Raw genomic sequence first — 21,713 nt, 5'->3', positions numbered from 1 at the left:
TGTGTTTGCGACGTAACTGAACGCAGATCTGGGAAAGTTTATAATCTAAGTGGATTTAGGCAGTTTAACACCCAGACTGAAACACTAAGTAAATCTTGATATATTATTTTTCATTTTTTAGAGTAAATGGATTCTAATTGCGGTGAACCGACTTGGAAAAGTGACTGCTATTTTGTTTACATCAGTTCGTCTCAGTGTCCTGGCTGTTGGAATGCTGTTTCTATAATATAAACACACGAACTAAAACAGCACAAGATCATTCAGCAGCTCCAATCCAGCCATTAACCCGTTCCTCCCTGGCAGTGATTTTTCCTGGAACAGGATCTTCATGTATTTACTTCTCCAATTAATATCGAAGCTAAGGGGTGTCAACCCTGGGCAAGTCACAGTCATTGGGTATCTCATTGGAACCCTGGTTAAGTGACGGTCGTTGGGTAACTGATTTGAACCTCTATCAATTGAGAGTCATTGAGTACCTCATATGACCCTTCTTCGGGACTGGAAAGGAAGGGGAAAGATGCCACAATAAAAAGACGATGAGAAGGGAAGGAAGGTAGCTATACAGTGATAGGTGAAAACAGATGGGTGGGAAAGGTCAAGGGCTATAGAAGAAGGAATCTGAGAGGAGAGTGGACTGTAGGAGAAAGGGAAGGAGGAGGGGACCCGGGGGAGGCGAGATTCTGCAGATGCTGGAAACCGAAAGCAACGCACACAAAACACTGGAGGAACTCAGCAGGTCTGGCAGCATCTATGGAAATGAATAAACCGTTGACGCTTTGGGCTAAGACCCTTCTTCAGGATGGAGAAGGAAGGGAGAAGAGGCCAGAATAAAAAGTTGGGAGGTGGGGAAAGAGGCTAGCCGGAAGGTGATGGGTGAAACCAGGTGAGTGGGAAAGGTCAAGGGCTGGAGAGGAATGAATCTGATAGGAGAAAAAGTGGACCATAGTAGAAAGGGAAGGAAGAGGGGACCCGGGGGAGATGATAGGCAGGTGGAAAGAGGTGAGGGGCTGGAGTGGGGAACAGAGGAAGAGAGCAGCATAGTACAGGCCCGTTGACCCACAAATTTGTGCTGAAGTTTGAACCTGCTCGAAACTCAATATAATCCTTCCCTCCCACATAGGCCTCCATCTTCCTTTCATCCATGTGCCTCTCTAAGAGTCTCTTAAAGGTCTCTAAAGTATAATACCTGCCTCTCCCACCACCCCTGTCAGCGCATTCCTCGCACCCATAAATCCCTGTAAAAAACTTACCTCTGACAATCCCTCCTGTACTTTCCACCAATCACCTTAAAATTATGCCTCCTCATATTAGCCATTTTCACTCTTGGAAAATGTTCCTGACTTTCTATACTATCCACACTTACTGTGTTTTCTTGTAAAAAAAAATGTGCATAATTTATGTTTAATGTAGTACTGTGCAGAGCTCTTAGGCATATATCTATAGCTAGGATGCCCAAGACTTTTGTACAGTACTGTATTTGTCAAAGTGGAGTGGAAAGCGAGTTTGTAAATCTGGTGGGAGCAAAGAATGTTTGGATTGGTGAGGGTGGAGTGCCACTGCAAGGGTGTGGGACAGGTGGCAGAGAAGGAGTGCCAGGGGTGGGGGGTGGCGCAAGTGCAGACACACCCAGCCCTGAGACACCAGGCAAAGTCACTTAATTCCAAACAACTGGCTTATTGATCATTACAGTATGTCTCTCTGGTGCTTCCCACTCCCTCTCCTCTCCCTTCCCCTTTTCCTAACTGTGATTCCCCTTCTCCCTGCCATCTTCCCACTCTCAGTCCACAACAGAGACCCATTTCAGAGTCAGGTTTATCATCACTCCATGTACATCATGGAATTTGCAGTTTTTTGTGACAGCAGTACATTGCAATACGTAAAATTACTACACTACTGTGCAAAAGTCTTATACGTATCTGCTGACAATTTGCACAGTACTGTGTGTGATTTTCTTGTGAACGTTGCCCAAGATATTGCTGCAAGTAAGTTTTTAATTTCACCTGCGCAAATGTCAAGGAACTTGCCTTTGACTCCATTTAGAACCCCACTTTACTGCAGCCAACTGATGTACATGGGTTAACAACACACAATTTTATCTTTGCCTTACAGCGGGGAGTTAAAGACTAAAAGACTATGTGTCACATGTACATTGAAACATACAGTGAAAGCAGCATCCATAATCAGGGACTCCCAGCACCCACAACGCGTTCTCTTCCAGCTGATGCCATCAGCTCAAGATGTTATCGCACGTAAGTGCCATTACGAAGAAAGCATGGCAGTGCCTCTACTTTCTTAGAAGTTTACGAAGACTCAGCATGACATCTAAAACTTCTACAAACTTCTATAGACGGGCACTGGAGAGTATATTGACTGGTTGCATCACACCTGGTATGGAAACACCAATGCCCTTGAAAGGAAAATCCCACAAAAAGGTCAGCCCAGTCCATCACAGGTAAAGCTCTCCCCACCGTTGAGCACATTTACACGGAGTGTTGTCGCAGGAAAGCAGCGTCCATCATCAGGGACCCCTAACACCTAGGACATGCTCACTTTTCACTGCTGACATCAGGAAGGAGGTACAGGAGCCTCAGGACTCACACCACCAGGTTCAGGAACAGTTACTGCCCCTCAACCATCAAGCTCTTGAACTAAAGGGGATAAGTTCACTCAATTTAAATTGCCTCCTTTTGGAAATGTTCCCAGAACCTATGGACTCATTTTCAAGGACTCGACATCTCATGTTCTCGATATTTATTGTTTACTTATTATTATTTCTTCTTTCTGAATTTGCACAGTTTGTCATCTTCTGCACACTGTTGACCACCCAAGCTGGTGTGGTCATTCATTGATTCTGTTATTGGTTATTATTCTATAGATTTATTGAGTATGCCCATAAGAAAATGAATCTCAAAGCTGTATATGGTGATATTTATATACTTTGATAAGTAACCTTGATATATTATTTTTCAGCTTATAGAGTAAATTAAGTTTTATGCAGGGCGGCATGGTAGCATAGTGGTTAGCACAATGCTTTACAGCACCAGTGACCCAGGTTCAATTCCCGTCGCTGCCTTTAAGGACAGTGTTTGTACGTTCTCCCCGTGTTTATATGGGTTTCCTCTGGGTGTTCCGGTTTCCCCCCACGGGCCAAAGACGTTCCGGTTGGTAGGTTAATTGGTCATTGTAAATCACCCTGTGATTAGGCTAGGATTAAAAATTGGAGGGTTGCTGGGCGTCATCACCTGAAAGGCCTTTTCCACACTGTATCTCCATAAATAGATAGTAATTTACTTTGAATCTTGAACTTTAAAATGCGTCATTTGCATCAATGGCCAGCACACTCCGAGGATGGGGGTCAGCCTGCAAGTGTTTCCACACTTCCGGCTTCTTACAACTTCCTAACCCTAACCCATACATCTTTGGAACGTGGGAAGAAACTGAGCGAACATACAAGATCCTTACAGCCACTGGTGGGAGTTGAACCCCGATCTAGATTGCTGGTGATGTAAGGCATTGTGCTTACCACTACGCCAACGTGCCACCCAACAAATTCCCCCCTCGCATTAGCCATTTCTGCCCTCAGAGACTGTCTGGGGGTTGAACCAATGCACTCATCCCTTCAACAAGTTGCTATTAAACACAATGACAGTAATTTCCCAATCCAACTCTGCAACTATGAATTTTCCTTCATGGTTGCATTAAGACAGGGGTTCCCAACCTTTTTTATGCCATGGGTCCTTGGACTCCAAGTTGGGAACCCCTCAGTTACAGTAACAAATGGTCACCCGTGCCGAACAGGTCAAAGGGCAGAGGCCAGACTAAGAGTGGCCCACCGGTCCCCCAGGTTCCAGGGGGTTTCAGCTCAGCGCTAACAACCCTGACTGGCAAGCCAAAACTGTTACGGAAACAAGCAGCAAAGAATCCTCCTACACCTGAGCGTGACGGTATTCCTGAGTCTCCACCCGGGACGTGCATGACTGACAGTAGTGAAAACCGAGAGGAAGCCTCCGGCACAATGGTGGAAGCCTTGGACACGTCAGAGATAGAGCACCAGCAGCGTAACAGGCAGTAATTAAGTATGTAAGATATTTAGATAGACTTAGGACTGATTCCAATCTAATCATTTTCTCACATCCAGAAGAATTCAGGAGGAGGAGGAGGAAATCCTTTCAGAAGCAGGATCAGACCTGTAAGCCAGGCTTCCACTCGCTTTAATTTCTGTCATTAAAGGACTAATGGGTGATAAATCAGTTGCCAGCAGCTGAAACTTTACAAGTATGTTTATTCTGCATGGTGCCACAACTGAAGAAACACATGTTGTGTCATAACACATCCAGGTCTACAGGTAGGCATAGAGGAAGAATGCCTGCATGACCACAAGACATTCCATGGCCGTCCTTTGCTAGTGAATGGGGCCGCTCCCAATTCCCCTCAAAATTAACCTCACCGCTCACATTCAGTCTTCCGTGGTGCTCTGCCTTACTGGGTCAAGGTGTTTCCACTTGCCCCAGAATTATCCTCAAGCCCCACAGTCTTTGATGATACTTTGAGATAGAAACCCATGTCGCCCTGTGAGGTGCCAAATACTCCCAGCGCTTCGCTCAGTCCGGTCAGCAGTGGCTGCGCTCTATATTAGTGCACCCCAGCCCTCCATTTGCAACAAGGACAGCTTCTTTGTCTCTGCCAATCTGAGCAAACATGAACAAAATGCCGGTGGAACTTGGCAGGTCAGGCAGCATCTATGGAGGGGAATCAACCGTTGACGTTTCAGGCCAAAAACCTTCTTCAGGAAAGGAAGAGAGAAGAAGCCAGAATAAGGAGGTGTGGGGGTGGGGGGGTGAAGTAAGAAGCTATGAGGTGATAGGAGGAAGAGGTAAAGGGCTGAAGAAGGAGGAATCTGATAGGAGAGGAAAGTGGACCACGGGAGAAAGGGAAGGAGAAGGGGCACCAGAGGGAGATGTTGGGCAGGTGAGGAAAACAGGAAGAGGTGAGCGTGGAGCCAGAATGATGAATGGAAATTGAGAGAAGGGCAAGGGCAGAGGAATTAATGGAAATTAATGCCATCAGATTGGAAGCTTTCCAGGTGAAACATGTGGTGATTCCCCTTCATCTGAGAGTGAGCACACTGCGGCAGTAGAGGAGGCCACAGACCAACATGTTGAAATAGAAACAGGATGGAGAGTTGAAATGGGTGACTACCGGGAAATCCTACCTCTTGCAGTGGACAGAGTGAAGGAGAGGAACCAGAGGACTGTGTTGAGCAGGTGAGGAGAAGTAGGAGATCATCTGCATCAGTGGACTGCTTCTTAATTCAATTTCAGAACACCTTGAAGGGTTTTGTAATCAAGGGAATAATTCTTAAGTGCGGTCACATTTGAGATTTGGGGACTGGCTTTAGAACATGGCCCTGGAATCCAGGAAAGCACGCTAAGTAGACAAATTAGCACGACGTTCCCAGTTTCTCCCAGACAGAGATAATCGGTGAACCGAGCAATGAACCCCAGCTTACCCAAAGGGGGCTGCAACATCCCTGCGTTCTTCTCACAACTTCCGATGGGCTGGATATCAGACGAGTACACCAAGCGCCAAAAGTCGTTCTTGTTGTCGCTGCCATCGAGCCGCAATCTCAGTCGCGCCCCAGTTATTCCGACCACGGTGGCGATGCAGGTCGAGGTGACGTTCCGAGGGTCCTTGGCTTCCAGCTTCATCCCGATCTTGAACTCGTTGACAGGTGGAACGCACGACTGTGGGACGAGGGAGGGGGGGAAGACAAATTGAAATGGATGTTTAGTTAAATGTCCAAAATTCACTGACACTGCCACTACTCCAGAACATGATAGTCTAGTACTTTAGGAAGAAAAGTGTTAACACATCAGATGACCTATCCTTGGCACAGCACGTAGAGGCAATCAAAAGGAAAAAGCTTCAGTTGGTCACCAAACACTAACATAGAGGAGACGTGCTCCCCGCCGCTGAGCACATCTACAAGGAGCACTACTGTCACAAGACAACAGCATCCATCATCAAGGACCCCCACCATCCAGGCCATGCTCCCTTCTTGCTACTGCCACCAGGAAGGAGGTAGAGGAGCCTTTGGTCCCACATCATCAGTTGCTACCGTTCAACCATCAGGTTCCTGAACCATCGTGGATAGTTTGATACACCTCCACACTCAACTGATTCCACAACCTATGGACTCACTTTCAAGGACACTACAATGCATGTTCTCAATACAGTGTATTCCAGTTAATTGGGACAGCTCTGAGGGAACAAAAGCTAATTGAGGAAATAGCCGGGATTCCCGTCATTTATTTGGGACAAAATGCCTCTTAATTGGGACAGAGACTGTTGCCGAACGGTTTCTAACTAGACTCAGTCGCATGCACTTGTGTCATCATTGACAACACCGTGCTTAGAGCAAACAGCTCTTAAATGGTGTCAGTGTGCTTTTTGGTTGACCACAACGCACGAAGTTTGCAACACGACGAGTTTTCCTCCCCACATCACTACTGAGTTTCTGAAATGGCATCCAATCAGCTGATTGAAAAGTATGTAAAGACTAAGCATTGGGAGGACACACCACAATCAACAGCGCACTGACGTATGCTGACGAAACGTTTGCAAGTAAATAGCCAAGACTGGAGAACAACTCAACCCAACCAATATTTATTACTCAGTTAAATGGTAGTTTGTCTTTTTAAAAATCTTTTAAATTATTTGATAATAGTTAGCATCATATTAACATATAAAAATTACATCTGATAACAAATTTGGTTTGAACTTCGAACTTATTTCCATGAAACTTTAGTGAACTGGGGCAGATGTTTAATAGGGTTAAAATGTACTGACCACAATGTGACCCAATTACCTGGAATACACTGTGTTATTTATTATTATTATTATTCGTGTTTTTTTTGCATTTGCACAGTTATTTTTGCACATTGGTTGCTTCTCAGTCTTTGTATGTAGGTTTTGATTGACTCTATTTTATTTCTTTATTCTACTGTGAATGCCTGCAAGAAAATGAATCTCAAGGTAGCATATGCTGACACGGACATATTTTGATAAAAAATTACTTTGAACAAACTACCACAGATGTATTTTTGAAAATATCTTGACTGGTTGCATTACTGTCTGATGTGGCAACTCGAACATGCAGCAACACAAGAAGCTGCAGTGGACTCAGCCCAAAACTTTCAGGGCACATCCCTTCCCACCATCGTAGTATCTAAACGAGGCACTGCCTCCATTATCAAAGATCTCCACTGTCTGGACCGTGCCATCTTCTCAGAGTTACCATCAGGCAGAAGGTACAGAGCGACTCTCACAAAATGCCGGAGGAACTCAGCAGGTCAGGCTGCATCAGTGGAAATGAATAAACAGTCGACGTTTCGGGCTGAGACCCTTCTTCAGGACTGAAATGGAAGGGGAAGTCGTCAGGATAAAAAGGTGGGATGAGGGGAAGGAGGATAGCTAGAAGGCAATAGGTGGGAAAGGTCAAGGGCTAGAGAGGAAGGAATCGGATAGGAGAGGAGAGTGGACCATAGAAAGGGAAAGAGGAGGGGATCCAGGGGGAGGTGAGAGGCAAGTGAGAAGAGGTAAGAGGCCAGAGAGGGTAATAGAAGAAAAATGGAGGAAGGAATTTTTTTTTAACCAGAAGGAGAAATCAATATTCATGCCATTAGATTGGAGGCTACCCTAATGGAATACAAGGTGTTGGTCCTCCACCCTGAGGGTGACCTCATCTTTAGACAACAAGAGGACATGGACTGGCAAGTTGGAATGGGACAGAAGCCTAATGTCCCACAGCACTAGGCTGGAGAACAGTTACCTTCTTTCAACCATTCAGTTCTTGAACCAACCAGCTGTTCCACTACACTCACTGGAGTCCTACCATCTACAGAGCAAGTCCTCTGTTGGTTTTAAACATAGAACAGCACATCACAGGAAGAGGCCTTTCTAGATTCTGCACGTGCTGGAAATCTTGAGCAACACACACAGAACCCTGGAGGAACTCAGCAGTTCAGGCAGCATCTGTGGAGGGGAGTAAACAGCCAAATTTTTAGGGCCAAGGTACTTCAACAGGACTGGAAAGGAAGGGGGTAGAAGCTAGAAGAAGCAAGAGGATGGAGGGGGAGGAGGACAAGCTGGCAAGTGATAGGTGAAACCAGGTGAGGAGGGAGGTACGTGGGTGGGGGAAGGGGGGCAAAGTCAGAAGCTAGCAGGAGATAGGTGGAAGAACTAAGGAGGTGAAGGAGAAGGAATCGGATAGGAGAGGACAGAGGACCTTGGAAGAAAGGAAAGGAGGAGGGGAACCAAAGGGAGGAGATGGGGAGTTGAGGAGAAGAGAAGAATTGAGAGGGGAACCAGAATGGCGAATGTAAAAAGGAAGAAGGGAGAAGGGGAAGAAGTTACCAGAACTTAGAGAGCATATTCTTTTTCTGGTTCCTGCCCCCTTCCTTTCTGACCTGATGAATGAAATGTCGACTCCTTATTCCCCTCCATCGATGCTGCCTGACCTGCTGAGTTCCTCCAGCATTTTGTGTGCATTGCTCAAGATTTTCAGCATCTGTAGAAACTCCCACAAATTGAGAACCTTCCACACTTTGGATCTAGGAATGAATACATGTTGTCCACCTCAGCTGCAGAACAGGCTGCTTAAATTCAGACTTTGCATCTTAAAAATAATTACATTTCAATTAAGAACAAAAGAAATCCTCCTATAAGAAGAAAAGCTGAGCCACAAAGTAGTCTGACGTGGACTTTGAAGGAGGTGTGACTTGTGTCCATCTTGAAAAGGTTTAAAAGACGTCTGTCTGTTACGTTTTGTAAGAGAGGGCAAAAAAGAGGTTCCCAACCTGAGGTCCACTGACCTCTTGCTTAACAAGTTTGGTCCATGGCATAAAAAAAGTTGGTCTATAGCATTACAGAATTTAAAGTTGAAAAGTTCAAAAATTCGAAGTAAATTTTATTATCAGAGAACATTTACATCATCATATTACAACCCTGAGATTCATTTTCCGGTGGGCATACCGAGCAAATCTATAGAATAGTAACTATAACAGGATCAGTGAAAGATCAACCAGAGTGCAGAAGACAACAAACTGTGCAAATGCAAATATGAATAAATAGCAATAAATAATGAGAACATGAAATAACAAGATAGTAATTGAAGGAACTATGTAGATGAGTTGGTGGAAATACCACAAAAGGTGGCTTGCCAGTGCCACTGCAGAGGCAATTAAGAGTTGGGCAACAAATGTTGGCCCTACTCTTGAGAACAGAAACCATTTTTATGGACTGTGGGTAGCACAGTAGCAGCGTGTTAACGCTTTACAGTGCAGCGACTGCGGTTCAGCTCTGCTGTCTGTAAGGAGTCTGCACATTCTCCTCACAACATGTAGGCTTCCTCCGGTTTCCTCCCACATTTCACAACCTACAGGTTAGTCAGTGGCTGCCATGCTACGCCAGAAAACATAGAAGAATACAGCACAGGGACAGGCCCTTAACCAGCTAAAAAGAAAATCAAAATCTAATCCCTCCTGCCTACACAATGTCCATATCCCTCCATCTTGCTCACATTCATCTGCCTATCTAAATATCTCTTAAAAGCCTCTAATGTATATGTCTCTACCACCATAACAGGCATCCACTACTCTCCGAGTAAAAAACTTACCCCTCACATCCCCTTTGAACCTACCCCCCTCTCACCTTCAATGAATGCCCTCTACCCTGGGAAACAGATACTCACTGTCTACTCTATCTATGCCTCTCATAATCTTATAAGTCAGCCTCCACCACTCCAGAGCAAACAACCCAGTGTTCTAGGTCAGGCCGACACTTGCCACAAGCCAAAACGTAGGCTGTTTTCTCTGGAGCGACCGAGGCGAGATGTCCCCCAGCCCGTCCTTGGATTGTATCGGTCGAAGACACAAAATGATGCAATTGACTGTACACTTCGATGCACACGTGACAAATGAAGCTAATTTTTAAATCTTAAAAAAAAAACACGAAATAGAAACAGGTTGCGTGGCCTCAAACTAAATCTTTCACTCAGTAAGCTGATTCTAGGCCTGAACTCTCCTTCCTGTAGATGAGTGTGGGGATAAGGCTGCTCTGGGGCGCAGATTATTTTGTAGGCCCAAAGCTAAATTGCTGCAAATGCCGACAATCTGAAACAAAGCAGAAAAATGCAAGCAATTCTTGCCAGGGAAGATGGACAGCATCTGTGGAAAAAGACAATGCTTGGTCCACGACCTTAAACCCCCTCCTCAGCCCACAAGTTCAGCCCACCCTATTGAGTACATCTACATTTTCTGTTTATACTAGCAGAGACCAATTGAGCCACAGAACAGCAGGCGAGGAAGAGAAAGTAGGGAGACAGAGAGGGGGGAGCGGAAGATTGGGGGGGGGGAGGGAAGGGTGAGAAATTACCAGCTAGAGAAATTGATGTTCGTGCCATCAGATTGGAGGCGACCCAGACAGAACGTTGAGATGTTACTCCTCCTGTTGATAGAACAGGGATACAGAAACAGACCCTTCGGCCCACAATAGCTGTGCTGACCATGACCAAGTTAGATGACCACATCTACCTGTATCTCTGCATTCCATACTGGTTCAAGTGTCCGTCCTAAACACAGCTGTCACATGGCTTTTTAACAACCCCCACTTCTAATTAATGATCTAGGTTCTGCAAAAACCTCTTAAAAATTAACCACCAGATCTTGGGCTTCTGCCAAAGGCCTTATCGCTGTGCAGCATCTTCATCAGCCTGCATTTTCCTAATTTAATCCATGTTTTATTCATTTTCATCTTGATTTATGGAGTTTGAAGATACAATCTCGCAAGAATTCTGCTTGCTTTTCCTCTCCTGAACAGAGTCAATAAAGGGGAAAGAATTTCAGAAAAAAGAATTCATTTCTGTTGCGCTTAGAAAGATCAGATGTGTTACTGTTGAGATCGTGTTCTTGGATGCTTGCCAAACCACGAGGAGGGTTTTGAAATGCCAGCAAGTGCATTTCAATCCCTCCAGCTGGCGGATTTGCCTCTTTAAGGCAGAACAACGAGACTGACCCACAAGACACTGATCTTCTTTCGCCGGTTTGGCATTTGGCCAGCATGCTGCATGTTTGCTTTGCTCAGGTCAAGGGACTTGGCAGAGAAAAAGGCAGCAATCCTCCTGTATAATGATCAGCTGATTTAGAGAGCCTCCAAGAGGACCACGACCTTGTTGTAGGGTTTGGAGGCTTGCGTGCCTCGATGATCCAGAGGGCTATGCTGGCTGGGTCAGGGCTTTATGTTCTTGCTCTAGATAGGGTAACCCATGCCAAACAGGTCAAAGGGTAAAGGCCAGACTAAGAGTAGTCCACTGACCCTTCAGGTTCCGGGGTTTCAGCTCAGAGTTAACAACCCTGACTGGTAAAACAAAACTGTTACAGGAACATCAATGAAGATGTGGCCAAGGACAGACAGTGGAGGACCTTCACTGCTATCCTAAACACCATTAAAAAAAAGGTATAACAGGTAGTATCTTAGAGAGTGAAGCAGCTGATTTGTCTAATATGAGCCAGCTGAGTAAGACCCAGGGAACTACTGGGAGTCCAGTCACTGTTTAAGCAATACTTCACTCAACAATAAAAAAAACACATCCAATTAAACCACCGTCAGTAGGAAAATAAAACAAATCTTCCTTGTTGACATATAAAAAATGCTGGCGGAACTCAGCAGGTCTGACATATTCTATGGAGGGGAATAAACAATTGATGTTTCCGGCCAAGAATTTTCATCAGGACTGGAAAGGAAGGGAGAAGAAGCCAGCACGGTACCATAGCGGACAGCACAACGATTTACAGTACCGGTGATCTGGGTTCAACTCCCACTGCTGCCTGTAAGGAGTTTGTACGTTCTCCCCGTGACCGCGTGGGTTTCCTCCGGGTGCTCCGGTTTCCTCCCACAGTCCAAGGATGGTTAGTAGGTTAATTGCTTGATTTTCCCATAAATTCCTGACACTCGGCAGGACTGACGGAGGGTTTTGGCCCAATATGTCGACTGTACACTTCTCCTAGATGCTGCCTGGCCTGCTGAGTTCGTCCAGCATTTTGTGCGTGTTGCTCGGATTTCCAGCATCTGCAGGTTTTCTCTTGTTCATGAAAGTCCACTTAGCTATTTTTCAGAGCAAAATTAGCAGCTGATTGTTGACATCAGGAAGGGGAAGGACGATGAACATACTGGAGGAAAGGTGAAGAGCACCAGCAGTTTTTTAAACTCCTGCCTGTTTACATATTGGGTGACCTGACCGTCACACAATCACAGGGAAGGCGGGCCTGTGTCCTTCCTTTCTCAGGTTGAGGAGGTCCGGCTTGTCATCGAACACTACCAAACTTCTACAGAGGGACTGTTGAAAATATCCTGACTGGATGCGTCAGGCTCTGGTAAGGTGGGAGTGCACAGAACACAAAAATCTCCAGAGTTATTGCCCTCCCCACTATCAGCATGCGAGATGCTGGCTCAAGTAAACAGTATCTACCGACAAAGATCCTCTCCGCCTGGGACATGCTATCTTCTCACAGTGACCACAGAGCAGGAGGTGCAGAGGCCTGAAGTCCCACGCCTCTAGGTTCAATAGTACCTGCCTTCCTTCAACGACTTTGTTCTTAAACCAGCCAGCAAACTCCTAATCATTACAGCTTAGCAACACTAAGGCTCTAATTGTATAACCTGTGTCTTTTTTTTTGATTAATAATGGTTTATTGTGATGCTATGTGCCTCTGATATTGCTGGAAGTCTTTTCATTACAGAATTATCAAGGGTATAGATAAGGTAAATGTAAGGAGGCCTTTTCCACTGTGGTTGGGTGGAATGACAACTAGAGGTCAGGGGTTAAGGGCAAAAGGTGAAAAATTTCAAAGAGAACACGAAGGGAAGCTTCTTCACACAAAAGGTCACACGAGTGTGGAACAACCTGCCAGTGCAAGTGGTGCATGTGATCTCAATTTCAATGTTTAAGGGAAGTTTGGATGGGAGGGGTATGGAGGGCCATGGTCTTGGTGCAGGTTAATGGGAGCAGGCAGTTTAAATGAGTCAGCATGGAGTTGTTGGGCTGAAGGGCCTGTTTCACACATTTGTGCATTTGATAATAAACTTGATTTTGACTTTATGTTAAGAGGACGGAAACGACAAGCACAGGGACTGAGTCATCCAACACAGAAACAGGCCCCACGGTCCATCAGAGTGACATCTTCAGGAAAGGTAAGACACACCCAGTTCTCATCGAAGAATCAGAAGTGAAGAGAGTGAGCAATTTCAACTTCCAGCGTGTCAACATCTCTGAGGATCTACCCTGGCCCCAACATACTGATGCAGCTACAAAAAAGGCACAACAGCAGCTATATTCCATTAGGAGTTTGAGGAGATTTGGTATGTCACCCAAGACACGCGCAAATTTCTACAAACGTACTGTGGAGAGCATTCTAATTGGCTGCATTACTGTCTGGTTTGGGGGGAGGGGCACTGCAATGGATCGCAATAAGCTGCAGAAAGTTGTAAACTCAGTCAGCTCCATCATGGTCGTATCCAGGACATCCTCAGGAAGTGGTGTCTCAGAAAGGCAGCGTCCATCATTAAGGATCCCAACCACCCAGGGTCATGCCCTCTCCTCATTACTACCATCAGGGAGGAGGTACAGGAGCCTGAAGACCCCTCTTCTCATTACTACCATCAGGGAGGAGGTACAGGAGCCTGAAGACCCCTCTTCTCATTACTACCATCAGGAAGGAGGTACAGGAGCCTGAAGGCCCCTCTTCTCATTACTACCATCAGGGAAGAGGTACAGGAGCCTGAAGACGCCTCTTCTCATTACTACCATCAGGGAGGAGGTACAGGAGCCTGAAGGCACACACTCAATGATTCAGCAACAACTTCTTACCCTCTGCCATCTGATTTTTGAATGGATATTGAACCCATGAATACTACCTCACTACTTCTTAATTTCTATTTTTGCACTACTTCTTTAACTTAGTAATATATACAAACACTTCTTACTGTAATTTACAGCTTTTATGATCATGTATTGCAATGTACTGGTGCTGCACTACAACAAATTGCACGACGTGTGCCAGTGACAGTAAACCTGATTTTGATTCTGCCCGTCCGTAAGGTAGGCCAAATGACCTGCTTCTCTGCTGTGTGACTCTGCCACTAACTGCATTTGCTTGTGATTACTTCCTCTGAAACTCACACTTCGAATCCATCTGCAAGAGACATACACACACACACACACACACAGTGCAGAAATTAATCCACACCGGCCAGAGAGCAAATAAACAGGACACAGGTCACTCAAGGTGCAAGAGGACATGGTTGTTGAGTTGGGATCATACCGCAAACGAAAAGGTTCTTGTATCCATTAAGTCCACACACTGAGCATAGGGCCATAAGACGTACAGTAAGAGCAGAATTCGACCATTTGGCCCATCGAGTCCGCTCCACCATTCCATTATGGCTGATTTATTATTCCTCTCAGTCCCAATCTGCTGCCTTCTCCCTGTGACTCCCCCTCCCGCCACCCACCGACCAATCAGGAGTCTCGTCAACCTCTGCTTCAAGTATACCCAATGACTTGGACTCCTCATTCTGGCTAAAGAAATTCCTCCTCACCTCTGTTCTAAATCGACGTCTCTCTATTCTGAGGCCATGCCCTCTGGTCCTAGACTCTCCCACTATAGGGAATATCCTCTCCATGTTCACACCAGCTAGGCCTTTCAATATTCGATAGGCTTCAATGAGATTCCCTTTTCATTCATCTGAACTCCACCCAAGTAAAAGCCGAGAGCCATCAAAAACTCCCCACATGTTAACCCTCTCATTCCTGGAATCATTCTTGTGAATCTCTGGACCTACCCCAAAGCCAGTTTTTCTTACAAACGCAGATTAGGGGCCCAAAACTGTCTACAATACTCCACTGTGATCTGACCAATGCCTCATAAAGCCTCAGCATCACATCCTTGTTCTTCTATTCTAGTCCTAACATTGCATTTGCCTTCCTTATCACTGACTCATACTGCAAGGAATCCTTTAGGAAATCCTGCAACAACAATACGCTCCTCTGGAACCAGTGTGGATAATGTCCAACTGTACTTTACTTGTAGGAACAAAATGGAACCTGTACTGTACCAGAGTGCTTTGCTAATAGTGTTCGTGCAATATCATGCCAATGGGCCTTGAGTAGATGACAAACTGCAGAAAGACAAGTGGTTTTCTCTAGAAATTCGCTCTCTTTCTAATTCGTTCCTGGAGGAATGCCAAGAGCATTAGTCAAGCAGATGAACAGAATGCACTGTGTCCTTGAAATGGCACGCGTATATAACACTTGTATAGAAAGGAGTGACTATGCTGTCTTTTCTCGAAGCTATCACCAGCTCTTGTGAAGTTTTAGTCTTCCCTTGCAGCAGGTAAAATAAATGTGCTATCATTGATCTACTCTGAGTTAACTGTAGCTTGTTATAAGATGGAGCGAAAGGATATTCGACAGTAACTTCACTCACCTCAACACTGAACTGATTCTTTGGACTCACTTCCAAGGACTCTGCAACTCATATGCTCTCAATATTATTAATATATCTATTTATTTATTATGTATTGTATCTCTAAATAAATAAATACATTCTTAAATTTGCATATTTTGTTTTCTTCATCATCAGAGACCCCCCCCACCACTAGGCCATGTTCTCTTCTCGCTACTGCCATCAAGAAGAAGGTACAGGAGCCTCAGGACTCACCCCACCAGGTTTGGGAACAGTTATTACCCCTCAACCATTAGGCTCTTGAACCAGAGAGGATAACTTCACTCAACTTGTCTTGCCCCACCATTGAAAGTTCCCACCACCAATGGACTCCCACTTTCAAGGACTCTTCATCTCATGTTCTCGATATTTATTGCTAATTTATTTATTATTATTGTTTCTTCTTTCTGTATTTGCCAAGTTTGTTGTCTTCTGCACTCTGGTTGAATGTCCTAGCTTGGCGGACTTTTATTGATCCCATTATGGTTATTATTCTATGGATTTATTGAGAATGCCCACAAGAGCATGAACCTTAGGGTTGTATATGGTGACATATATGTACTCAGATATTAAAATTTACTTCACACTTCTGCACATTTAGCCCAATCTGAAATCACTAAATTCACGTTCCCTCTGCTCCCTGACTCCAATAGTAAATTTCACATCACTTGCATTCAATATTCTCTGGTAGCTTTCTATTTATATAAAACAGAAATTTGTTCTCATTAACGCCCAAAACACATTGCTCAACTGTGAGTTAGCTTTCAACACAGGGAAATGAAATTGCACAAGTTGTGTGATTTGAAGAATTACAATGAAATACCAGATAAATCAATTTGGAACATAACTAAACTCGCAAACCAGATGGATAAAATTATGAATTAATTATACTTTAATAATTAACAGTATACTTTGTAGCTGAATAATTTATTGATGTTACGGGTTATTTCAGGAATGTATAGTGAGGCTTTCTGAATCTAAAATTGATAAGGACACTTGCTGGCCACTTTATTAGATATAGTTGCTCGTTATTGCAAAAATCTAATCAGCCAATCATGTGGCAGCAACTCAATGCATAAAAGCATGCAGACATGGTCAAGAGGTTCAGTTATTATTCACACCAAACTTCACAATGGGGAAGAAACGTAATCTAAGTGACTTTGACCGTGGAATGATTGGTGGTGCCAGATGGGGTGGTTTGAGTATCTCAGAAACTGCTGATCTCCTGGGAATTCCACGCACGACAGTCTCAGAGTTCACAGAGAATGGTGTGAGAAACAAAAATAAACATCCAGTGTGTGGCAGTACTGTGGGTGAAAACACCTTGTTAATGAGAGAGGCCAGAGGAGAATAAGACTGGTTCAAGCTGACAAGAAGGTAAAAGCAATTCAAGTAACCACACGTTACAACGTAGGTACGCAGAAGAGCATCTCTGAACACACAACACACTAAACCTTGAAGTGGATGGGCTACAGCAGCAGAAGAACCCACCAGGTTCCACTCCTGAACCTAATAATCACTGAGAGTATGAATGGAATATCTCTCGTTGGGTGGCAGATTGGAGATGCGTCTCCACCAAAGAAGGTGTAAGGCACTTCTTCTCTCCGCTAGCCTGCAGGTCACCCTTGGGTGAGGTGTAGCACCTACTTAGCCTTCGATCACGGTCTCATGAAGCCATGGGAGCAGGTGGTGGATGGTCGTACGAGCAGCTGGTACATATCACAAGTCCTGGTTATGTGACCACTGACACCAGGTGGACAATCTCTTAAAAAAGTATTGATAATGGCTGGGGTCACCCGTCTTGTAAAGACACTGCCCAGAAGAAGGCAATGGCAAACCATTTCTGTAGAAAAATTTGCCAAGAACAATCATGGTCATGGAAAGACCATGAACACCCACGTCATACAACACAGCATATAATTAAGGAACGAACGATAGTGCTATTTAAAATATGGCTGAAGTCTGAACAATGTAACTCATTTGAATATTGAATTTAACAACGTACTACCACCTTTATAAGTAGGATCTTTTAAACACTGTTGCACATGTTCTCAAAGGCATATGAGAGGGAGGTCTGGTAGTGTAGTGGTCTGCACAATGCTTTACAGTACTGGTGGCCCAGGTTCAATTCCCGCTGCTGCCTGTAAGGAATTTGTACATTCTCCCCGTGACCACTGCGGGTTTCCTCCGGGTGCTCCAGTTTCCTCCCACAGTCCAAAGACGTGCCGGTTGGTAGGTTAATTGGTTATTGTAAATTGTCCCGTTGATAGGCTCAGGTTAAATCGGAGGCCACTGAACCCATGAACTACTTATTTAACTATTTAATATATACTGTATATACTTACTGTAATTCAGATATTTTTTGTGTATTATTATGTCTAGTACTGCACTGTAAAGACACCAAATTTCACGACACATGCCAGTGTTATTAAACCCGATTCTGATTGGCTCAAAGAGCTGCAAGGGCCTACCCTACACTGTACCGCCATTAGTAAACAAAATGGCCGACACAGGATCTAGGTGAGTGATGTCACTGCATCCTAAACTAACTGCACACGTGCTTATGCTTTTTCCCGTATTCATTTTTTATTGAGATAGAGCCACGCCGCCGAGCAAATCCCCGATTTCAGCCTAGCCTAATCACGAGGACAATTTCCAATGACCAACCGGTACAGCTGTGGACTGTGGGAAGAAATCCAGAGGAAACCCACGGGGTCACAGGGGAAACCATACAAAACTCCTTGCAAATCAAACCCAGGTCACCTGCACTGTAAAGCGTTTTGCTAACCATGCTATCTTAGACCTGGATGAGCCAAAATACCCCCTGACTAATGCCCTGGGAAGGAAGAGAGCAGCAGAAACATTTTTATATAGTTAAGTAACGGATGTAAAATGCATTATTTGGAGTTAGTGACCACAGCATGAACCTTGGTAGTATTCGGGTAGCTAAAGGAGGAGGCAAATGAACCAACACGTGAAGAGTTTGTGTGAACATTGCATACAACTCCCGGGACTAAACAATTGGTAACAACACACTATGATACAATAAAAGCCCATTTCACCTGCTTAAAGCAATAGGAAGGGGCAGCAACAGCGCCTGTCTCCTTAAGGTATTTGTCCCAACTGAACTGACCTGAAAGCAGAAACAAAATGGTAAGTAAATTAAATTCAACAGCAACAGGGAAGAATAAAAAAATATATCCTCTCAATGCCCAATAATATTTACAATCCCATGTTAAACTCAGTCAGCTCCAACATGGGCACTCGCCTCCCCAGATTCCAGGACATCTTCAGGAGCGGTGCCTCAAAAGGGGGTGTCCATCGTTAAGGACCCCCATCAACCAGGATGTGCCCTCTTCTCATTGTTACCATACAGAAGCCTGAAGGCACATACTCAGCAATTCAGGATCAGATTCTTCCCCTCTGCCGTCTGATTTCTGAGTGGACATTGAACCCATGAACACGACCTCACTACTTTTTTTTTCTGTCTTTGCACTATTTCTTTAATTTAACTATTTAACATACATACATAGATATACTTACTGTAATTCAGTTCTTTTCTATATTTATCACGTATTGCATTGTCCCTCTGCCGCTAAGTTAACAAATTTCACGATGATATTAAACCTGAATCCGATTCAGATTTCAGAAAAAAATCTACTTAATTCATTGAAAGTGGCATCACAGGTTGATAGGGTCGTAAAGAAAGCTTTCGGCACATTGGCCTTCACAAATCATAGTGAGTACGGGAGTTGAGATGTTACGTTATAAAGCAGGAAATTATAGGCCGGTGAACCTGACATCAGCAGTGGAAAAGCTTTTGGAAGGTATTCTAAGGGACTCAATGTACGAGTATTTAAGTAGACATGGACTGATAAAGGATAGTCAGCATGACATTGTGCGTGGTAGGTCAGGTCAAACCAATCATGTAGAGCTTTTCAAAGACGTTACCAGGAGAGTGGATGAAGGCAAGGCAGTGGATGTTGTCTACGCGGGCTTTAGTAATGCATTAGACAAAGTCCCGCATGAGAGGCTGCTCAAGATGATGTAATAAATTAGATTAGACATTGGCTTTGTGGGGGAAGCCAGAGAGAGGTAGTAGATGGTTGCCTCTCGAATTGGAGTTCTGACTAGTGGATTGCCACATGGATCGGTGCTAAATCTGTTCTTGTTTGTCATCCATATCAACAATCTGAAGAATAATGTGGCAGATTTGCGGATGACACCAAGATTAGGGGTGTAGTGGAGAGTGAGGTAGACCATCAGAGCTTGCAGCAGGATCTGGACCAGCTGGAAAAATGGGCTAAAAAAATGGCAGGTGGAATTTAATATAGAGCAGTACGAGGTGTGACACCGGGAGGACCAACCAGGGTAGGTCTTACACAGTGAACGGTAGGGCACTGAGGAGTGCGGTAGAATGAAGGTCCATATTTAAAAGTGGCGTCACAGGTAGATAGGGTCGTAAAGAAAGCTTTTGGCACATTGGCCGTCACAAATGAGTACAGGCCATGGGATGCTATGTTGAAGTTGTGTAAGACCTAATTTGGAGTATTATGCGCAGTTTTGGTCACCTACCTACAGGAAAGATATAAATAAGGTTAAAAAGTACAGAGGAAATGTTGCTGGGTCTGGTTAATGGTAGTGGTCCATGGAGCAAAAAGAGGTTGGGAACCCCTGGGGTAGAAGAACACTCATTGACTGAGAAGCAGCTTCATTCCCGCCGCCATCAGATTTCCGAATGCTCCGTGAAACCGAGGTTGTCTTTTTGCATGAAGTATTTTGGTAATTAATGGTCATTTCTGTGCCTCTGCACTGTGCTGCTGCCACAAAACAGATTTCATGTCACACAGGCCCATAATAATCAACCTGAAACAAGAGAAAGTCTGCAAAATGCTGCAATTAATAAACCTGTTCCCGATTCTCAGCTGGCAAGAACCAATAGTGGCTGGAAAAGTCTGAGGCAGAAATCACTCAGTGTTGGCTTTAAAAGGACAATCTACCACTCATTGCCCACAGCTCAGACTTTCCAATATTAGGATCTACTGCCCGAGACTAATTTTTGTACAGTACTGTGCAAAGCTCTTAGGTATATATAACCAGGGTGTCTAAGACTTTTGCTCTGTTCTCTGTTTCTCAAGGTGGGGCGGAGGGCGAGTTTTGTAAATCTGGCGGGAGCAAAGCTTGTTGAGAATGGTGCTATGGGAGGGGTGAGGGACAGGTGGCAGAGATGGAGTGCCAGGGCCAGGGAGGAAAGACACACCCAGCCCTGGGGCAAGGTCATTCGATTCCTAACAACTGGTTTATTGACCATTACAGAATGTCTCTCTGGTGCTTCCGTTCCCTCCCCTCAGACTTGTGCACAGCACTCTATGCATGAAATGAAGTGCTACAGGGAAGAGTTAGAACAAAGGCAGGCTTGTTACATAGTGGGTGGAATTTGCAAGATATTCAAAACATTTCAATGTTATACTGAAATACAGAAAACAGAAACTGTCAAGTCCCTCAGTGTCTGAAAATACAGCTGGCACAAACATGTCATTTGATACATCGACCACTGGAAAGCAGAAATGTAGAACAGGGCGACACTATACCATAAGGAGCACCAGAACTTCTTTTATACAAAATCAAATTACTGCTGGCATAGCACAGGAAATTTGCAGGTCGAGTCTGTGGCGAGGAAGGCAAATGCGATGTTAGAATTCATTTCGAGAGGACTGGAATATAAAATCAAGGATGTAATGTGGAGGCTTTATAAAGCACAGGTGAGGCTTCGTTTGGAGCACCGTGAGCAGTTTTAGGCCCCTTATCTGAGAAAGGATGTGCTGACACCAGAGAGGGTTCAAAAGAGGTCCACAAAAACGTTTCTGGGATCGAAAGGCTTGTCATAGGAGGAGTGCTTGATGGCTCTGGGCCTGTACTTACTGGAATACAGAAAATTGAGGGGTGACCTCATTTTTTAAACTTCCCAGCTCTTTACTTCACTCCCCCTCTCTTGGTTTCACCTATCACCTACCACCTTGTACTTCTTCCTCCCCTCCTCCCACCTTCTTACTCTGACTTCTCCTCTTCCTTGCCAGTCATGGCCAGTCATCCGTTTACTCTTCTGTCATGGCTGCTGCCTGACCTGCTGAGTCCCTCCAGCATTTTGTGTGT

General features: G+C 44.7%; 1 protein-coding gene across 9 annotated transcripts in view; it reads right to left on the bottom strand.

The window, feature by feature from the left end:
• Positions 1–21,713, bottom strand: part of LOC140715866 (polycomb protein SCMH1-like) — a 204,417-nt gene that overhangs the window by 105,597 nt on the left and 77,107 nt on the right. For 6 of the 9 annotated variants that reach the window (XM_073028341.1, XM_073028342.1, XM_073028345.1 and 3 more), the window contains 2 exons: positions 18,623–18,693; positions 5,510–5,744 (listed from right to left, as the gene is read on the bottom strand). In XM_073028341.1, the coding sequence (XP_072884442.1) occupies positions 5,510–5,744; positions 18,623–18,693 (306 nt within the window). The remainder of the gene's footprint in view (positions 1–5,509; positions 5,745–18,622; positions 18,694–21,713) is intronic. The other 3 variants (XM_073028348.1, XM_073028347.1, XM_073028349.1) reach the window with 1 other exon arrangement.

Source organism: Hemitrygon akajei, chromosome 24 (genome assembly GCF_048418815.1).
Source record: "Hemitrygon akajei chromosome 24, sHemAka1.3, whole genome shotgun sequence".
Classification (NCBI taxonomy): domain Eukaryota; kingdom Metazoa; phylum Chordata; class Chondrichthyes; order Myliobatiformes; family Dasyatidae; genus Hemitrygon; species Hemitrygon akajei.
Note: the sequence above shows the minus strand (reverse complement) of the source record. Positions and strands in the feature narration are given on the sequence as shown.